Source organism: Chinchilla lanigera, unplaced genomic scaffold (genome assembly GCF_000276665.1).
Source record: "Chinchilla lanigera isolate Chin_1 unplaced genomic scaffold, ChiLan1.0 scaffold00004, whole genome shotgun sequence".
NCBI lineage: Eukaryota > Metazoa > Chordata > Mammalia > Rodentia > Chinchillidae > Chinchilla > Chinchilla lanigera.
The window spans coordinates 31044429-31065303 of NW_004955405.1; the positions used below are offsets into that span (position 1 = coordinate 31044429).

Here is a 20875-nt window from a genome sequence, read left to right on the forward strand (position 1 = left end):
CTGATAAAACTGGTTAAAAATGAAGCCTGGTACCAAGTCTTACCATGGAGGTTTTCTGGCTAGAGTAAAATTCATATAAATGATATGTTAAGATAATGAAACAGTAACATTTTTAAAGCTATTCTTCACAGCTATTTAAAGCCATTCTTTATCATACTCTATATGATCCTTACTACCCTTACTTTGGGCAGTACAAATGAAAATAAACTCTGACAAGTTAGACTACATGCCTAAGGTCACGCAGATTCAAGTTTGCTAGCTGGGTTTAAAATTACATTCTAACCAAGTATGGTGGTACACGCCTGAAATCCAGAACTCAGGAGGCTGAAGCATGAGGATCAGCTGGAGTTCAGAGCCAGCCTAAAGTACATAGTGAGACTCCATCTCAAAAGACAAAAAAATAAAATTACACTCAACTAACTTCTAGCCCAAATTATTTTATTCTATACAAGCCTATGAATAACATCCAGAAACCAATAATAAATTCTTTAAATTTTCTAGATAAGTTAGAATTAAGTTCATCTGAAAACATTTAAGAATTCTAAGATACAAATTTGTACTGTTTTGCAAAAGAATACATTATTAGGCTATCTGGAACATTAAACATCATGAACAAACACCTTCCTTACTTCCTTTAACCCAATACATGAAAACCATATGAAGGAACAACAACGACAGCAACAAAAATCCAAAGGGGGGAAAAATGTGGTAAAACTTTAGAAGAACAAATGTGAAAATGTTTGATATAAATGAAATGTACAGTAATATGTTTAAAAGACAAAGTAAATATGAAACAGCACAATATTCTAGCACATCTCCTGACTGATACGACTAATTGGACAGGTGGAGTCAAAAGTCCTCCTGTGTGCCAGTAAGCTCTCTGTCACAGAGCTACATCCCTAGCCTTATTCTAGCATGCAGGATTTTCCAGAGAATATAAGGTCTTGAATATAACCAAAATAACTTCCCCACCAGTATACTATCCTATATACTACTAACAAATTTCAAAGCCAAAAACCAAACAAAAATAAACCAATTAGTTTTTCCAAAGGTAAAATTCAAAACACTAGCTCTAATTCCAGGAAGCAAGTTATACACACACACACACACACACACACACACACCTAGCAACCCCACAACCAAGTCATTCTGTTCTCTGGTGTTTAGAGCAGATTTTTGAAGAAACATTTGGGTTTGCTCCATGAAGAAGAGACTTTCTTTGAGCATTTTCAGAATCATTTGCTCTGGCAGACTTTGAAAGGCTTTCTTTGCCATGTGTTTAAATCAAAAAGAAAAAGAGTCTATGAAGCTTATTTTATACAAATGGAAAGTACATTACCTGAGACCACTGTACACTATCAAATGCATTTGTAACTAAACACAGACACACTTGATGCTGCAGTCATCTCTGAAACAACTACACATTGTATATCAGATAGAGAAAATTATACATAATGAAGCACAAACTCTACTTTTCAACTTCTAGTTGTACTTTTTCAGCTTGGCTTCTTAAATTACGGCATTCTTGCTTTAACCTCTCCACCATTTCTTTCAGCATTTGGTTTGAATTCAGCAGTTCATTCTCAGATCGGGTCAGTGAGGTCACTTGGATCTGCAAACTACTGATTTGCTAAAAAAAAAAAAAAAAAAAGAGAGAGAGAGACAGAAACAGTGAATATATAGCCACTAAGCAGATGCAATAAGTTATGTAAAAAGAGGCGACAGTGAGACTTTCCCCTGCCAAGTGCCCCACCCAGCCAACAGGCTCTCAAGGGTGCCCTTAAAGGAAATAATAAATAGTAGCAGCACTGGCCCTTCTTACTCTTAACCAGAGACCACCAACAGCCATAAGCTCCTCAGGCACTGAGTCCCTTCTTTTCTTCCCCCAAAAAGCACAGCTCAGGGGTATTGGGAGTAGGGAGAGCGTTAGCAGGAGGAGAGCAAGAAAATGAGAAAAGAGAATCCAACAATTGCTTCCCCTAGCCTTCTTGGATAGAACGGATTCTAAAGCACGTTAGCTGGAGAAGCAGCTGAGGCCTGTTCTCCCTCCCTCATGGGGAGATGAGCTGCCCTTGCAGAGGGCTCTCTGAGCGGTCAGGAAACAGTGCTAACACAGGAAGGATCATGCTCCTCTTGACTTTAAAAGGCATCCTGTATGTCCAGTGTTGGTGGGCAGAAGAAAGGTGCTTTGAGAAATCTAATGGATGCTAGAGATTCCTTGGCTGCTAGCGGCATATATCAAACCCCACAAAATCCCTCAAGGGCTTTATCCCAATCTTCCTTCATCTGGGAGTACTTTTTCTTATCCAAAGTAGGTAATTATGTAGTTGCAGATTAATAGGTGAGAACAATTCACACTATTTCTGTTATATCTAAATAGTCTTCATTGAGGATAGTTACATCAATTTGCCCAACTAGTTACTTTCATCAATTAATAAATAACAAAAGTTCTCCTTCTTCTTTCCCTCTTTTAGCCATTCTGAAACATTTCTGAGCAAAAAGAATCAAGAGCCAGAGATGAAAAGAACCTATCATGAGATTCAAGTGCTAAAAGTAACAAGAGTCTTTACACAATAAATTAAAGGGGAAGTAATCATATTATTTTTCTCATGGCAACAAAGCTAAATAAAACAGAACTACATGTATATCCATAAAACAATTGTTAGCAAAATAAAGTAAAACTGTACATCTCAAATTTGTATTTTAGAATTAACTTCTTCATGCAAAAGTATTATTTATTTTTAACTGGAATAGCAAACATTAAATCTGTATTACAATTGCCTGAATAAGCAGCCTTCAAAGAGCCCACCACCTGTCCATATCCATCGGATGCCAAGGATACTAGGTAACTTCTTTCTCAGAGAATCAGACATTATGTTCTGCTGGTTAAGACTCAGGGGGAAAATGTATTTACCCCAGAAAAAGGACATAGAATTCAGAAAAGAACATTTTCTATATTTTGCTCAACCTTATATAAATTTTCCCTGAACCCAAATTACTTTAAATAACATAAATTTCTTTCTATAAATACAACTCTTAGACATAGGGACATAGCAAGAAATACTTCCTGGAAAATATAAAGTTACAAGCAAATTATTCAAGTAACCTTCAAACCTAGTATTTCTAACTAATTTTTAAAATTTAGAATACTAAACTTTGTTTCCTGGGTTTTTTTTTTTGCTCGGTTGGTTCTGGTTTTGGTTTTTGAGACAGGGTCTCACTATCCAGTTCTTGCTGGCCTTGCACTCTTAGCCAACCTCCTCCTGCTCCAGCCTCTGGAAGGCTGAGATTACAGGTGTGCATTACCACCCCTGGCCTAAGTGCGGTCTTTTAACTATACTTTTTAAAACATTGCACGGGCTACAGCATATAAATATTTCAATAAAAACAGCAGTTAGCAAAAGAAGCTTACTAAATCAAAGCAGTAAGGTTGAAACATTTCATCTTTACATATCAGTCTCATCTATGTTATTGACCGTGGTGATGAGATTATTGTAACACTGGTAAGAAAAATTCAAACTATACAAAACACAAATTTAAAGAAGCACTTAAACTACAAACAAAATGTCTCCTAAAATCATACCTGTTTCAGATCAGAATTTTCATTTCTTTCTTTCTCTGCATTTTCAGTATTCACAATCTGTTGTTGAAGTTTTAGCCTAAAAACCATAATTCAACAAAATGTATTACAAATCCATAGCTCACGTTTTACTGAATTATTCAATCATTCCACCGACTGGCTGACACCAGGCCCTGTGCTATGCAAACTGGCAGACCCAATCGTGAAGACGGAGGCTGTGTTGGCATATAACTGCATAACTATGATGAAACACGAATGACTTCTACAACAGGAAACTGTGAACAGCAGAAGGATGAGACAGCATATCTGCCCAGGAGTACAGGAGACAAAACTGAGTAAGATTTTAACCAACACAGGGATCAGAACAACTGGCCATCAACAGAACAGTACAGAAGTGTGTTCCTAAGGCATCAGAAGGCAGTTCAGTTTAGGAGAAGGCACCTCATACCCATACCACTTAAACATTTTACAATCTATAAAATGCTATAAGACATGCTGCTATTTCACTTTCACTCTTTAGAGGCTACAGATTTCAAAGAAAACTGTCTCTTCAGGACAACATACCGTATTCTATAAAATGCCTTATGAGCTTTTAATCCCTGAGATAAAAATTTGAAGAGAACACAGTTTGCACTCTCTTCTAAAGAAATGATACATGCTCAGCCACAGCCTTAACATGCAAAGTAGCTCTCCCTGGGAGGCTGAGGCAGGAAGACTGCAATTTCCAGTCCAGCCTAGGCAACTTGGTGACTCAGTGAGATCCTGTCTCGGAGAAGTAGTAGCTCAGTGCAAAGGCTCTAGGGCTCAATCCTTACTACTGGAAACATACACACACAATCACACAGAACATCTCTGGGGAGGAAATGACTCATCAGACAGAGAAGACTTTGTATTAATTAGGGTTACCAGGATAGGCCCTCAATCTTCTCTTGAAAATTCTTTAAGCACTTAAATATAATTTACTTGGCACTTGTTATTTTTATTAGTATGCCCTATGTACCCAATTAGGATGTGCCTATAGCTATGCTGTAAGTACAAGAATTCAATAAATATCTGTGGATGAACTGAATGAACCTAAACCCTGTATCAGACACTGCATGTGTAAGCAGAATAGGTAATATGACCCATTGCTTGAGATGATTACAAATAAATGCCAGAAGCAACAGCACTAAAGGAAGAGGGCAGTCTTGCGGGTAGCAGTCAAATTCTTACTTCATATGTCTAGCTAGATTACTAGTACTCTTTCAAGCTTGTTGTGCATTTCCTCCATAAATATTTATGGATATTATTAATTTGGTGCTTTTGGGTTACTGAATTAATAAAGGTTTATTTCTACAAAAGCGTAACAATGTATATAGAAAAGAGAACACTGTGGGTCCTAGCCTAGAGTCAGAGTTAGAAAATGAAGGCTCTAAAAACATCCTAGCTCTGATAAAGAATGCGGATATATAGTACCTGGATGATCAAGAAGGAACAAGACTCAATAAGAAAGCATTCATGGCCAGTCTGCTTCAGTGGAAGTCTACAGTGAAGATAAAATGATGCCCTGCGTACAACGCTGAAGCCAGAGAAATGAATGAGTAGTGAGGAGCATCTGAACCCCAGTGATGTGTGAGGGAAGAGGAGCACCGTCACGGCTGGCTGTGGGAGATGCGATACAGCACAGGCTCTTCTTCAGTTCACTTTGCTGATATGCTACAGGGTTAGAATCGAAAACTGCTATCAGATTTTTAAAAAGAGAAAATTACTTCATGATTGAAGATATTACATAAGATTTTAAGGGATAATGGACTTTAACATAAATAAAATTAATTTTAATAGATATTATCTGGGTTTAGGGATAACACCAATTATTTTAAATATCAATTACAAAAGAGTTCAAGAAAAGTAGATAGTGTTTCAAAAGACAGCATTACAGATTTAGGAATTAAAGTATAATATCTCTTCTGATAAGGTTTTTAATATTTAAGGCGTGTCACAAGTCAAAAGAAAATAAGGTTTATATTAGAAGTACAAAGTAGAGGAAAAAAAGCCCAGCATAGTGGTACACACTTGTAATCGCAGAACTCTGAGAGGCTGAGGCAGGAGGATCACAAGTTCAAGCCTAGCCTGGGCAATTAAACAATTCAGTTAGACCCTGTCTCAACAATAAGAAACTTAAAAAGGGATAGGGATCTAGCTCAGTGCTAAGGCCACAGGTGCAAATCCCAGTACTGTAAAAACAAGTATAATAAAAAGTACAATTAATTTTCATTAGGGGACCAGTTAAGATTACACAAGAGAGATACAGTTTGAACTAGATTGTGAACATAAAATCTGAGATAGAGAACGATACACTGAAGGTGAAGAATGTAAATAATGACATAAAATCCTACAGGTAACAGAGGAAATAAATGGGGAAAGCGTTTTTACTGTAATAGGAAAAGAAAGAGAATAAAAAGGGATTAGGGTACAGAATAGTAGGAGATTATGGAGATATTCAGATCCTTAAAATGAGTGGTTTTAGGAGACGACAAGGTGCAGGATGTGGCTGTGGGTATGAGATGATCAAGTGGAATAAAGGTAAAGAGCACCGGAGTGTGAACAGGATAAACTACAAGGCTAAAGGTGCTGAACTGCTCAACAATACGGAGGTGCGGTCACTTTAAAATGATGGCCAGGCACAGAAAACACAGAAACATGGAGCCAGGTATGAAAGACCTCAAGTGACTGAGGGACATCCGGTATATCAGTAACTGGAGAAGAAAAAAGACAGGGGTAAACTAGATGCAACAAGTATCAAAGGAAAAATCATTTGAACTGAGGTAGTCAAACAATCGTGTGACATCAAGTCAGCGTTTACAAATGGGGATTTTCTGTGTTGGTCCCTTGTCACAAGACAAAGGAAGAAAAGATAATCTCCACATGAGAGGGTTGCCAGGTTATATGACATCAGGAGGGAGCATGAAAAATCCTGCAAAACATTTCTTGGCAACAGAACAGGGATTTCAAAGGTTATAGCAAAAACTGTTATTAAAAGGAGAATTTTAATGAATAGATGGGGGTAGGGAAAAATCAGAAAGTGAAGGATAAGTAAACTGGAGGAAAAGAAATTATAAATAAGTACTTTATACTTTAAAAGTAATTTTAGCAGTATAAATATAAGGGCCTCCACAGAATGGAGGGCCAAGATACAACAGAGACTATAGCTGGGTAAAAATGTAAATGGCAGTTGTGGAATAACATTAAGTTGGAGCTGTTCCAAGTTCCCTTGAAAGTGTAATGCAGTCAACTCTGATACCCATGGCGCACTATGGACGAGCCACTGCAACATTCAATGGCTACTTACTGAGTGCCCATAAATGCTGAGCCTGGTTCTAAGTGTTACAGATACACTGAAAAATAACAGGCAGAATTCCTACCCTTAACCGTCCACAGTGCTATAGGATAGAGCTTTCTCTGATGATGGAAATGTTTTACAAACTGAACCTGCCAACACGATAGACACTAGCTACATGTTGCTACTGCACATTTAAAATGTGGCTAGTGTGACTGAGCAACTGAATTTTCAATTCTTAAAATTTAATTACTTAAATCTAGATTTAAATTGCTACATGTGACTAGTGTTACCATACTGGGCAGTGAAGGCTCTTGCCTTCATTTGGTGTTAGTGGGAAAGCAATGTAACGTGGCAAGCAAGAGAAGCTGTAGTCCGGATTTCTCTACCGTCACAGGTTCCTAGAACAAGTCTCTTGAGACTGGCAGGGGTTTCTTATACCAACATTCTGAAGTCAAGTTTCCTGCTTATGAGCACTGAAAATGGATGCTGGTCATTACTAACAAAAAAGGATTATCTTGTAAGGACATAAGAACCCACTGAATCAAAGAAGAACTAGACAGCTAGAACCAGGGTTCAGTAATTGACAGGAATCACAGGCAAAGACATGCAACAAGAACCACTACGTCTTTCCAATACACCACGAACAAGCCACCTCAGTCACTTTCGTTGCAGTTCAAATTTTGACAGCATTTTTCCAAATGGCCACCTATGGTGTCCTGTTTCCTCTTAAGATGACACACAACAGATAATTCTCAAGATTGGGTATAAATAGAAAAAAACATATATTACATAATAATTATATGTTTTTAAAGGCAAATATTCATTATAAACAAAAAAATCCAAACTACTGAAATGAAAATGTCAAAATATTAATAAAAAAATCTTAAGAAAAAAATTAGAAAGCCCCAAATGGAAAACAGATCTCTGGCTTTAAGCCATGCGAAAGAAAATTAAGTGGCATTCACTACGCGATATCTTCAATAATTAAGATCCCCTTCCCTTGCATAGTTACTACTATTATTTCCCCAAAAGACTGCCTCCCCATTTCTGATCTCACACTTAGCCTCCTCCCCACCACTACCCTACAGAAATAAGCATTCAACCTGGCTGAGCCATGGGACCTTATCTCTCTTGCCCAAGGAGAGGTATGCAAACCAGATCCAAACCATTCTTTAAACTTTTCACAGCCGGGTGTGGTGGTGCACACCTGTAATCCCAGCACTCAGGAGGCTGAGGCAGGAGGATGGTTGTGAGTTCAAGACCAGCCTGGGCTAGAAAGTGAGCTCATGGCTGGCCTGAACTGCACAGCAAGACTCTGTCTCAAAAAGACAAAAATAAATAAATAAATAAATATAAATAAATAAACTTTTCTCTGTCTTTAATCCCAACATAAGAGTTTTGGCGTCACAAAGAAAGCAACAGGAAAGAAGCAGACACTAGAGATAGAAAAGGAGAAGAAAAAGGGAGAGGAGGAAGGGAGGAAACCACTCATCTGATCCACATGTGAGTTCCATATCCAGATTCCAAGAGAACTGCACAACCCCTGTTCTTTCCACAATTTATGTCTGCCAATAAAGGCCCTTTATTTGCCTGCATTAGCTAGAGTTGAATGCTGCCAAATCCAATAGTTGACTACATACTTTGTTATATTTAAACTACTATAAATTTTTATATGTTTTTAATTTATAGGTTAACTTCACAAATTTTAAAAACAATGTGCAGTGGGGCAGGCTTCTGAAATACAACATATTTTCATAACAATAACTGCATTACTCTTAGCACGATGAAAGGCTAATGGTTAAGAAACTAATGAAAAAGACTAGTATATAATTAATAATTTAAAGCACCTGTTAAAGTAGTGTTTTTTTTTTTTTTTTTTTTGGTTTTTCTCCGGTACCGGGAACCAAACTCACGACCTTGCGCTTGCCAGGCAGTAAAGTAGTGATTAATATCTACCAGATACTATCAACTTAGTACTGGCCTGTAAAGAAACGGATACCTTCTGCTTTATATGATTTACACTTTTCATTACTCTAGGAAGACCTTTTTCCCAGATAGTCTTTGACCTATCACAAGCTTTAAATAAGAGAGGCTTCAATGAGGATTATTTTAATGATTGATAAAAATGCACCTGGTAGATGTAGCTGGATTTATAAATCAGTAAAGTAGAACTGCCATAGAAAAAATATTATCACTGTAGAGTATTAAAAAAATTCATGCAAATCTTGTGAATTACTCCTTCTGCTAGATTTTATAGTGGTTAGTATGTCCTTTTAAAAAATAAGTTAGGTCAATTATACATTATAAATGACCTGAAGAAACTAAAGAGGAATCAAAGATAAATTATCAAGACAACTAGTGGAATAGAAAATGATTTATATTAAAGAAAAACCAAAGGAATGAATGCTACTTTATAGATTTTTTTAAACAAAAAAAGAGAAGGGTCAAGTTTATTATTGTCTTCAAGTAATGACAGAATTCTGAACAGTTTATCACTATGGCAACAGAAGCCCAAAGCAGGAGAAACAGGCTTAAAATCTAACATAATAGATTCTAGCTGGTCAAATTGTAGGACCTTGATAGGATAAAATTTTAGAGTGGAGCTCCTGGGGAGGGTCGAAATTTAAAAACTGCCTGTCCCAAATAGTTAAACAATATACTCACTTAAAAGCAAAGAGAAGAGCAAGACAGGCTCTCCAAATCCATTATAGAGTTATGATTCTAGATTGTAAGCACTAACAATTTAAATTAATTGTTCGTAAAACCCGATATAAGTAAGCAACACACATATCTCTGCCTGAAGCAGCTCTTTCCTAAGTAATGTGAATCAAGACTTGTCTCAAAACATAACCTACAATTTAATGAATGTGATTTTTTAAAAGCCACTTGACTTTAATTCATATAATTACAGAAGTCACTAAGATTTTAAAAGCAGATACAGTGAAGTTTCAGGTGCTGAAGACAAGGGCAGATGCACTAGCTCTGTGTTAGCTGTATACTCTATAAAAATAATTCAGAAAAGCAAGAATAAAGCCACACAAAATCACACCCTCAGCAAAATGGAAGGCAGAAAAACGCCTAAACCCCAAGACAACTAGAAGTGAAAAGAGGGGGCAAAAAGAAAATTACAGACCAAGAACTACATGAAGCATTAACAACAGAATACACCACCAGCTTAAATAAAGAAACAAAAAAGAGACACTAACGTCAAGGGTCGTTTGGTCCAAAAATTAAGATTGCTTCAATATCAGGAAACTCATTAATATATGCAATCTTAATAAATCAAAGGGGAGGAAGTCATGATTATTAATGTTAAAAACTATTTGATAATCTTCAAAACTATGTCTAACAAAAACACATATGAAAATAAAAATTGGTGAATGCTTTCTTAATAAGGTGTACACACTTCAATCCTAAAGCTAGCCTCTTAACCACTGAAGAAACAGAACATTTCCAGTAAGATCAGGAATAAGGCAAGAAAATCTATTATCTCTGATCCTACTTAATACTGTATTTTGGAGGTACTTGCCAGTGCAATTAGATAAAGCAAATGCATCGGAATCAGTAAAAAAAAAAAAAAAAAAAGGAAAAGAAAAATGATCACTACTTATAGATGATATGCCATGCCACTACACCTGGAAAATGCTAGGTAAGTCATAATAAATGAATACTAACAGTAATTCAGTAAATTAGCAGGTACAAAATTAATCTGTAAGAAGTGACAGTCTTCATAAATAAACAATAAGCAGCTAGACAGAAATGAAAGAGAAAAGCATTTACAATAGCAACAAAGCTTAACACTTAGGAAGAAACTTAGCAGCTGCCCATTTCCACCCCAGCCCAAGGCAGGCACCTTTGCACACGCTCCAGGAGCAGCCTGCACACAGCTGGGGGCAAGGGAGGGCAGAAAGCACCCTGGGGATCTTTGCTCAGATCACTGACTGCTGGTTCTGATGCAAGAGGTGCGGACGAACAGACCAGCAGTTACTGCTGACCCACCCCCCCACTGCCATCTCCTACCCGCTCTGGCTGAAGCTACTTTCAAAGAATTTACAGGCCCAGCGCCATCCCTCCCACCTGGTTGTTTTACATTGTTTTCTACTTCTGGGAGCCATTAAGGACTAGAACATTCAGAAGCAGCTGCATATTTGTGGATAACCACAAAGTAGTTATGCATATCCTGGGGAAGGCGAAGTCTCAGAGGAGATCTGAGAAGACCCTGTTAACACCTCAAGCTGATCCTCAGCACAGAAGTAGCCTGCTATGATTAAAACACACACACGCATGCACGCATGCACACACACACATACCCAAAAAACAATTTTAAAAAATGACCAGACCAAAACAAAAACAAAAACAAAAACAAAAAAAACTCCACAGCAAATCCTGGGGAAAGAGGAAATGATTTCCAGACTTACTACTTTATTAGATTCAAATATCCAGTTTTAGAAAAAAAACAAAACAAAACAGGAAAGCATGGCCTATTCAAAGGGGGAAAAAAAATCAACAGAAACTACCAGAAAAAGAACTATAATATTAGCAGATCTACCAGACAAAGACATCAAAGCAACTGTCTTAATGATGGTTAAAGAGCTGAAAGAAGTTGTAGAACTCAAACAAATTATACAGGAGCAAATGGAAATATGAATAAAGAGGAAAAACCACCTAAAAAATAAAAAAAAAATTCTGCAGCTGAAAATTACAGCACCTGAAATTATACCTTCAGTAGAGAGATTCAAAGCCAATCTGAGCATGCAGAAGAAAATTAGTGAATGTAAAGACAATGGAAATCATCAAGTCCAATGAATAACAATTTTTAAAATAAAGAAAAGTACACAGAGCCAAGGAATATACACACTACAGCAGTCCCAGAGAGAGAGAAAGAAGTGGAAGGAGTAACTGAAGAAATGATGGCTGAAAGTAACCAAACTTACTGAAAAGCCTCAAAAAGACCTGCACGGGACACAGCATTAATCAAAGTTTTGAAAACCAAAGGCAAAGAAAGAATCTTCAAAGCAGCTAAAGAGAATCATTTTAGCACATATAAGGAATATTCAATAAGATAATCAAACAAATTTCTCATTAAAAAAGAAAATCTTTGGAGAAACTGAGTACGGCAATGTATACCTATAATTCCAGCTACCAGGCTGAGGCAGGAGGATCACAAGTTGAAGCCCATCCGGGGCAACTTAGTGAAAACTTGTCTCAAAATTTAAAAAGGTGCTGGAAATGTAGCTCAGTGGCAGAGTGCTGATCTAGCACGCATGTGCCACTGAATTCACAAAACAAGGCCAGAAGGTAGTAGACAGATATACTATATTTAAAACAGACAAAGAAATTGTCAGCCAAAAATCCTGTACCTGGAAACACTGTTTTTTAAAAGTAAGAAAATTTAGACATTCCAGATAAACATAGCTATGTACCACACTTAGGCTACAGAAATGCTTAAGGGTATTCAACAGAGTAAATGAAAGAACACTATATAGTAACTCAAATCCATATGAAAAAATATGTAGCTCTGTAAAAATACTTACATAGGCAATTATAAAAGCTAATAGTATTGTACTGATAATCTGTAACTTGACTTATTATTTTCTATATAATTTAAGATATTAATACATCAAAAATTAGTCTAAAAAGTAATATTATTATAACTTTATCACTCCCCATCTTGTTTTCTACATTATTTTAGAAAATAAGCTGGGCATGGTGGCACACGCCTGTAATCCCAGCACTTGGGAGGCTGAGGCAGCAGGATCATTATGTGTTCATGACCACCCTGGGCTACAAAGTGAGCTCAAGGTCAGCCTGACCTGCACAGTGAGACCATGTCTCAAAAAGCCAAAAAAAAAAAAAAAAAAAAAAGAATGCATTGAAAAAAATGTTAATTTATGTTCTGAGGCACACAACACATAATAAAGATCTAACTCTGTGACACTGACAACAGAAAAGGGTGGAAGCTAAACAGGAAGAGCTTTTGTATACCTTTGAAGTTACACTTGTATAAATTCGAACTGAAGTCTTATAAACTCAGGATGCTAAATGTAACCTCCAGGGAAAATAGGTGTCAACTCTACACAAAAGGGAAGTAAGAGAGGAGCTTAGATTTTTTTCTCCTACTCCCTTCCCCCAAAAAACCCTAAAACAAGAAAAAAATTGAACAAGAAAGACAGTAATAAAGGATAAAAAAAAAAACTGAAGACAAAAACAAAAAATGACAGAACTCTCTCATCATTAATTTAAATGTAAACATATTAAACTTGCTAATCAACAAACCAGCAAAAAAAAAAAAAAAAAAAAGCCTACTTCAACATAGTAAATGAAAACCCACAGTGACTGAAAGTTTCTCTCTAGAATTAGAGAGAAGTAAAGGAAGCTTTGGTTTATCATTTTCAAGTAACATTCAACTGCAAGTTCCAGACAGAAACAAAAAAGGCATCCCAACTGGAAGGATGGAAAATTATCTTCACACACACACTGTTAAAACTAACAGACAAATTTAACAAAGGAACTAAAGTCAACAAACAAAAAGCAGCATTTCCACAACCTCACAATAAAAAATTTGAAAAAGGAAATTAAGAAAACAATCTTATTTACAACAGTATCAAAATGAATAAAACTTTTAGGAATTAATCAAGGAGTTGAAAGATTTGTATACTACAAGCTAAAAAACACTGTCAAAGAAAAGACACTAAAAAAAACCACATTCCAAATTCATGAAATGAAGATTCAGTGTAACTGAGATACCAACACTATCCAAAATGATCTACAGAATCAAAATGCAAACACTATCAAAAGCCCAACAACCATTTTCACACAAATAGAAAAACCCATCCATCTTAAAATTCATATGGAATCACAAAGGAACTGAAACCCTAAATAATCCTGAAGTAAAATAAACATCAGATAGAAGACTCACTTTCTGATTTCAAAACATTGCTACAAAGCCACAATAATCAAAACAGTGTGGTACCAACCAACATAAAGACATAAAGACCAATCCAGTGGTGTCGAACCTTTTAGAGCTTTCAATGCTAACAGCCAGCTTGCCACAGGTTCTCCACCGCTGGACTCGACTCTGAAAGGTGGTGGCAAACGTTTTAGAGATGAGTGCCCAAACCCAAAACCCACTCACTTATGACAAAGGGCCAACACTGCAATTAAACCTGAATAGTTAAGTTTTAATTTAGAAAAATACCTCCTACATCACACAAACAACACACGTGCCATATATTCACCATTACTGGACTAGAGAGACCAGAAATTAACCTTCCCCTATGTAGTCAAGTGCTTTTTGACAAGGGTACCAAAAGCATTCACTAGAAAAAAGACACTCTCCCCCACAGATCACGCTGAGAAAGCTGCACATTTATCCACCTGTAGCAGAATGAAATCGGACCTTTACTACTAATACAACGTAAAAAAATTCAAATGGATGAAAAACCTAAGTTTTAATGGTGAAAACTATAAATCTCTTAAAATATGGGGGGTTATGATAGAATATGGCAATAATTTCTTGGATATAATGCCAAAAAGAGGCAAGAAAAGACAAACTAAGCTTGCAAATTAGAAAACGTACACCAAAAAATACTTATTGGTAGTTAAAAGGTAATCTCAGAATGAGACAAATATTTGAAAACCATATAGCTAATAAGGGATTCATTTCTAGAACATACAAAGAACTCTCAACGACAACAACAAAATCAGATTTTAAAATGGGCAAAGGGTTTGAACAGAATTTCTCCAAGTGCATGCTAGTGAGTGCATGGAAAGATGCTCAGTATCACTAATTGTTACAGGTTACAAATCAAGGTTACAGGGAGATCACACCTCATACTATTAGGATGGTTAAGAATAAGATAACCCAGAAAATCAGAAGTGTTGGTGAGGATATACAGAAACTACAACACTTGTGTACTGTTGGCAGGAATAGAAAATGGTACAACCACCCTAGAAAATGTATGTCTATTCCTTAAAAAGTTAAAAATACAATTGCCATATAATCCAACAACCCTGTTTCTGGGTATATATACAAAATAACAGAAAGCAAGGTCTTAACAAGATGTTTGTATACCTATGTTCATGGCAGCATTATTCACAATAGCTAACATGGGGTATGGCCATCCATGAATAAATGAGTGGGTAAGTTAACTATGAGATATACATATAATGGAACATTATTCAGCCTTAAAAAGAAATTGTAAAACACACTACAACATAGATGAACACTGAGGTTATCACACTAAATAAATGCTACAAAAGACAAATAGTACATGATTCCACTCACATGAGGAACTCAAGTACTCAAAATCATAGAGAGTAGAATGGTGATTGCCAAGGATTGAGAGGATAAAGGAATGCAGAGTTACTGTTTAATGGCTACAGAGTTTCAGTTGTGTAAGATGAAAAGAATTTCAGAGATGGACAATGATGATGGTTACACAACATTAAAACAGCATCCAAGACCAGGGAATTATGTGTCTTTAAAATAGTTCAGCCCGGGATGTAGCTCAGCGGCACAAGCGCCCCTCTAGCAAGTGGAAGGTCCTGAGTTCGATTCCCAGGACCAAAAATAAATAAATAAATACATAAGTAAATAAAATGGTTCAGATGGTAAAATTTTATATGTATTTCAACACAATAAAAATGAACAAAATCAAATGAAATCACAATAAAATTACCAATCAACTAATTTATGAAGCTAGACATTGATATTCAAGGACATATGAAAAAATAAACACAAAAATACCTCACAAAAGATAAAAAGACAAAAAACTATAAGGGTGGAGTAGTATATTGGGGCATTAAAACATATCTTTTTTTGGTCTTTCTGAGACAGGGTCTTGCTATGAAGTTCAGGCTGGCCTTAAGCTCACTTTGCAGCCCAGGCTGGTCTCAAACTTGCAAAAATCCTCCTGCCTCAGCCTCCTAAGTGCTGGGATTACAGATGTGCACCACCATGCCTGGCTCTAAAAGATCATAAAGCCTCTATTATTAAAATACTGCAGCAGTGCTACATGTTCCAGAAATATTCCCAAGTTATATGGAAATTAAAAATATAATAAAAGCATCATCATGAATCGCTATGATAAATAAAATTAGTTTTTAATAAAAGTGTGGGACAATTGGTTAGCCATTTAGAAAAAGTAAAATGAAATTGATATCTCACAGCCCACAGAAATACCCATTCTAAATAGATCAAAGATCTACATATAAAAAATGAAGCCATACAAGCACAAAACATGGTTCCTTTTTAACTTCAATACAAGGAGACTACAACTTAAAATCCAGAAACAATAATGATTATTTTGATTATATAATAAAATGCTTTACATAATAACAAATATTGCACAAGAAGTCAAGTGAAGACTGATACACAGGGAGAAAATATTTTTAACATATTTCCAAAATACAACAAACTCCTTAAAAGCAAAGGGAACAAGATAAAAGAAATCAACAGACAGCAGAGAATGACTTGGACAAACCCAACATAAGAGATAAAAATGGTCTTCAACATAAAAAAATGTTATTCAATCTCATTTATATTAAGAGAAATGCAAATTAAACTATACTGAGATAAAAAGTGAAACAATATTCTTGAAAATAAATTTGATAATATCTAATGAACTTGTATATAAATTTACCTTTTGACCAACTTATTCACTTCAGGAATTTACCATTAAAATATACAATATGAAAATAGATACAGATTGCAATCACAAAATACAGTATTGGAAACTAAATACACACACATGAAAGAGTGGGTAAGCCACTGGCACATATACACAATGGCATGCTACGCAGCTGTAAAAAGAATGAGTTTACTCTCTATGAACTACTTGGTATATTAACGCAACTTCAAAGACAGTGCTAAGAAAGAAGGGGAAACAAAACATACATGCATCTGCCAATTCTGGGCGTCAGAGTAACAGGAAAGATAAACAAGAAACTAATTAGATTACCCACGGGGTAGGATAATTAAGAAACGAGGAGAAAAAGAATAGGATCAAACAGATGTAGGAAACAGCAATTCTTTTAAAGTATAATTTTTGTATCATTCTGCCCTTTAGAACTAACCTGATGTTTCACATACTGAAATCCATTAACATTAACAAGGATGGGATGGGGGCTCAAAATGGAATAAAACAGAAATAAATGAAGCTGTCTTATAAGTGACTAGCAATCAAAGTGAACATGAGAAAATCCCTAAGTAACTCTGGAAAATCTTAAGTAACTTTTAGATAGCATTTTAATTCACTAAGTGTATTTTAATACACTCAAGGGCTAAAGACAAAAAGAATACACAGATATTACACACTAGCTAAGAAGTTTTCCACAGAGTTGAGAATTAGCTGTTCCAAACCTTCTTTTTGCATATTCTAGGGCTAAGGAATTAAGTAGAAAGCCAGGGTTATCGCTGTCAAAAGAGCTACAAATATAAAGAGGCTTAAAAGAACTCTATGGTGTGGGGCTGGAATTGGAAATACCACTGTAAATGTATGATTATTAACATATATACATACAGAACATAAAGAAATAGATACAAATGTGCATTTGTGTACACTTAAGTACATTTCCTTTCTCAGTTCACTGAGAGGGCCTAGAAGCAATGTTTTTCTAGTACCAATGAACACTCCTATAGCTGAGATTCTGTTTTCCTGTATCATTCTCCAATAAAAAGGAACCAAAGCACCTTAGAGAAATGACCAAAGGGAGGCCAAGAACAAACACCTTATGATGCCAGCAAAAAGAGAACCTCAAAAAATGGGGGGACTGTGTCAAAAGGATATAGGCATCAACTTGAAAGAGCTTACAAAGCCCAAATATGAGACAAGTTCAACAGCAAATTATAATACAGTAAAACCCTGGACTGCAAGTAACTTATTCTGTGAGAGCTTCACAAGATCAGCGAACACGCCTAAGAAATTTTACCTTGATAGTGATGCCTTGCAACACGAGGAATGTGTGATGCCAGACATAGCATGATCATCATGATCACAACTAAGCCACTGGCCCCCTCTCCCTCTCCCTCCCTCCCTTATCTTCCCTTTCTCTCTCTCTCTCTCTCTCTCTGTCTCCCTCCCTCCCTCCTTCCTTCATCCCCTGCCCCTTCTCTCTCTCTGCAGGATTGTGGGTGATCATCTCCAAACAGTGAGAGGTTATGGAGGAGATCTTGTCTGCAGCGGAGGATAAGGAAAGGGCAGAGGAATCCCTCACTTCAAATGAGATTAGGGAGATGTGTACAATCTGGGAAACAGTGCAAAATTATGTAGAAAAGCACCACCCAAAGAAGGCTGTAGTGGTGTGAGCAATGAATCTGGTTAACGACAGTGCAATGTCACATCTGCAAAATCCTCAAAAGGAGAAAAGCAAGTATCACTGGATAGCTTCCTTGTTAAAGCTATACAAAAAGAAGATTCCATTGAGCCAATAGATAGCAGTGATTCTGCTACTGACAGCAAAAATCATCTACACAGTAACCCTCCTCTCATCTCCTTCACAGCATACACGAAGGTTTTCAAGGTTGAGTGCAAGTTAATTTATTTTTCTTTACTATTTTATATCATATTACAGTACTGTAATCTTTTTTTTTGTTTGTTTGTTTGTTTTGTTTTTCTCCGGTACCGGGAACCGAACTCACGACCCTGCGCTTGCCAGGCAGGCGCTTTTGCCGCTGAGCTAAATCCCCAGCCCCGTGTAATCATTTTATATGAATATTTTGGGGTTGTGGAATGAATCATCTGAGTTTCTATTATTTCTTAGGGAAAAATTCGCTTTGATATAACAAGTCCTTTGACTTACAGCATGTTTCCAGCATGAACTATGCTCACAAACCAAGGTTTTACTATCTTCTAATATGTAGAAGAAAACAAGAATCTGTTAGTCCATATATATAGAAATATAACATTTATAGGAGAAATGGAAGCTCTTCCTTTCAGAATTCCAACTAATGAATGTGGAAAACTGATAAAGATAAATATGAAAGTCACAGGGCTGGGGATATAGCTCAGTGGCACAGTGCCTGCCTGGCAAGCACAAGGTCCTGAATCCGATTCCCAGTACCCCCCACCCAAAAAAAAAAAAAAAAAAAGAAAAGAAAAGAAAATCACTATTTGGCAAACATTAGAGCAACACTTGTTTTAGGAAAGAATTATCAGTGGATGCTAAAAATTTAATGGAAGAATATTTGGTGAGAAAGTATAATGAAAACATTCACATAGTCTCCAAGTGTCACACGGGAAGCCTTAAAATAGATTAAGTATTAGCGAAGAAAATACTAATTTTATATTGGAAATAACGTCTGGTGACAACATTTTAACCAAGTAATCAAGGTTGACATCACCAGTTAAGGAGAAAATCATGAACTTCCTAATGTAAAGCACTGAGGATATATAACCTTGCCTTTACTTCTGCTAAAAATACATAACATGAATTTATCATGAGGAATGTATTATAAACTTAACCTGAGAAATATTTTACAAAATAACTGGTACTCTTCAAAAGTGTTAGTCTGTTCTAGAGTAAAGTAAACTATGTAAATGTAATGGGCAGACTGGATATTGTACCAGAAAAAGGACACCAGTAGAACAACTGGTAAAATTTAAATAAAGTCAATAGGTTGGAAAGTAGCAATGTTACTTGATTACATTAATTTCTGAGACTTGATATGGTTATGTAAAATGTTGATACTTAGGGAATCACGGTGAAGTGTACAGGAGGATTTTCCTGAGCCACATTCACATCATTTTTGTTACTTTGAAATGGATTTCAAAATCAGAATCAATCTGTATAGATAACCTAATGCTCTGAAGTTCCCGTCTGGCTGACTCCTCCGCCATCTGCGACGCCCGCAGTTTCTCCTCATGCTGATCCTTTTCAGACTGCCTCCAAACATCATGCTCCACTTTCATTTTCTCTAGATCTACTAATCTGTTCTCCAGCTCCAGCCTAAAACAACACATGACAGGTATGTTACAATAGCGACAACAAAACGTTTTCATGTGCAAGGAGAAACAACACGCACTAAGGCAATAAAGTACTTACTTTTCATCTTGTAATACCGCAAGCTTTTGATAGCCTTCGTCCTTGGCAGCTTGTACTTTACGAATTAACTCACGATCTTTTTCTGCTAAGAGCATTTTCTGGTGTTCAATAGCCGATTTGAGAATTTCATGGTCTGACTGTAGCCCTAGTATTTTTTTAAGGAAAAAAAATGTACTACATTCAATATTTTTAAGATGAAAAAATCAGAACAGCAAGCATTCTTTAGTAGGTGAAACAAGACAATTTAGAAAGTCTCTCTGGGAATGTATTCTCAAAGATCCTTACCTCAATGAACTACTTAAAGTAAGGACGAAATACACTAAAGCTCAGTTAATTTCTCTGTCATTACTTTATTTAGCACATAACACACAAAAAGTTTTTAAAAGGTTATATACATTTATTCATTTCCATCTTGAGAGCTGGAAGGATCAACCTGGGTAGCTCCCAAAGAGGCTTACTTCCTTCACCTCACAGGGGTCCTGTGAACCAAGCCCCAGGAGTATCACCACAAAACTGGCTGGTAACAGAGTAAATAAAATCACCCAAAACTGCAAAACCTATGATTCCAGGAGAAACTTCTAAATGTGTCTAGTGGATTCTCAAGTCCTCCTTGTGATGAAGTGACAAGCACTTTGCAGCTGGGATAACTAAAGCAAATTCATATTGAATGAATAATTCTACACACTTAGAAGTAGCACTAGATATGAAAGTCTCTAAGAAACTTTACTCCCTAACTCTGTGGAAATCCATGAGTCAATATTAAATGAAAATTAATAAATATAATCATTCAACGTAAGCTGCTCAAGTACAGAGGCCATTTAAACTACAGATCAACAGCCCACAGACAGTTTATTTAAGTAATTTTTTTTCTTTAGAGACAGGGTTTCACTATGCACTTTGGGCTGGCCTCGAACTCATAGCGGTCCTCCTGA

At 36.3% G+C, this 20875-nt stretch overlaps 1 protein-coding gene across 4 annotated transcripts in view; it reads right to left on the reverse strand.

Annotated features, from left to right (window-relative positions):
* Cep83 (centrosomal protein 83kDa) overlaps positions 1-20875 on the reverse strand; it is a 141301-nt gene that overhangs the window by 19905 nt on the left and 100521 nt on the right. For all 4 annotated transcript variants that reach the window (XM_013518406.1, XM_005374473.2, XM_005374474.2 and 1 more), the window contains 4 exons: positions 19944-20088; positions 19698-19847; positions 3584-3659; positions 1473-1630 (listed from right to left, as the gene is read on the reverse strand). In XM_013518406.1, coding sequence (XP_013373860.1) covers positions 1473-1630; positions 3584-3659; positions 19698-19847; positions 19944-20088 — 529 coding nt within the window. The remainder of the gene's footprint in view (positions 1-1472; positions 1631-3583; positions 3660-19697; positions 19848-19943; positions 20089-20875) is intronic.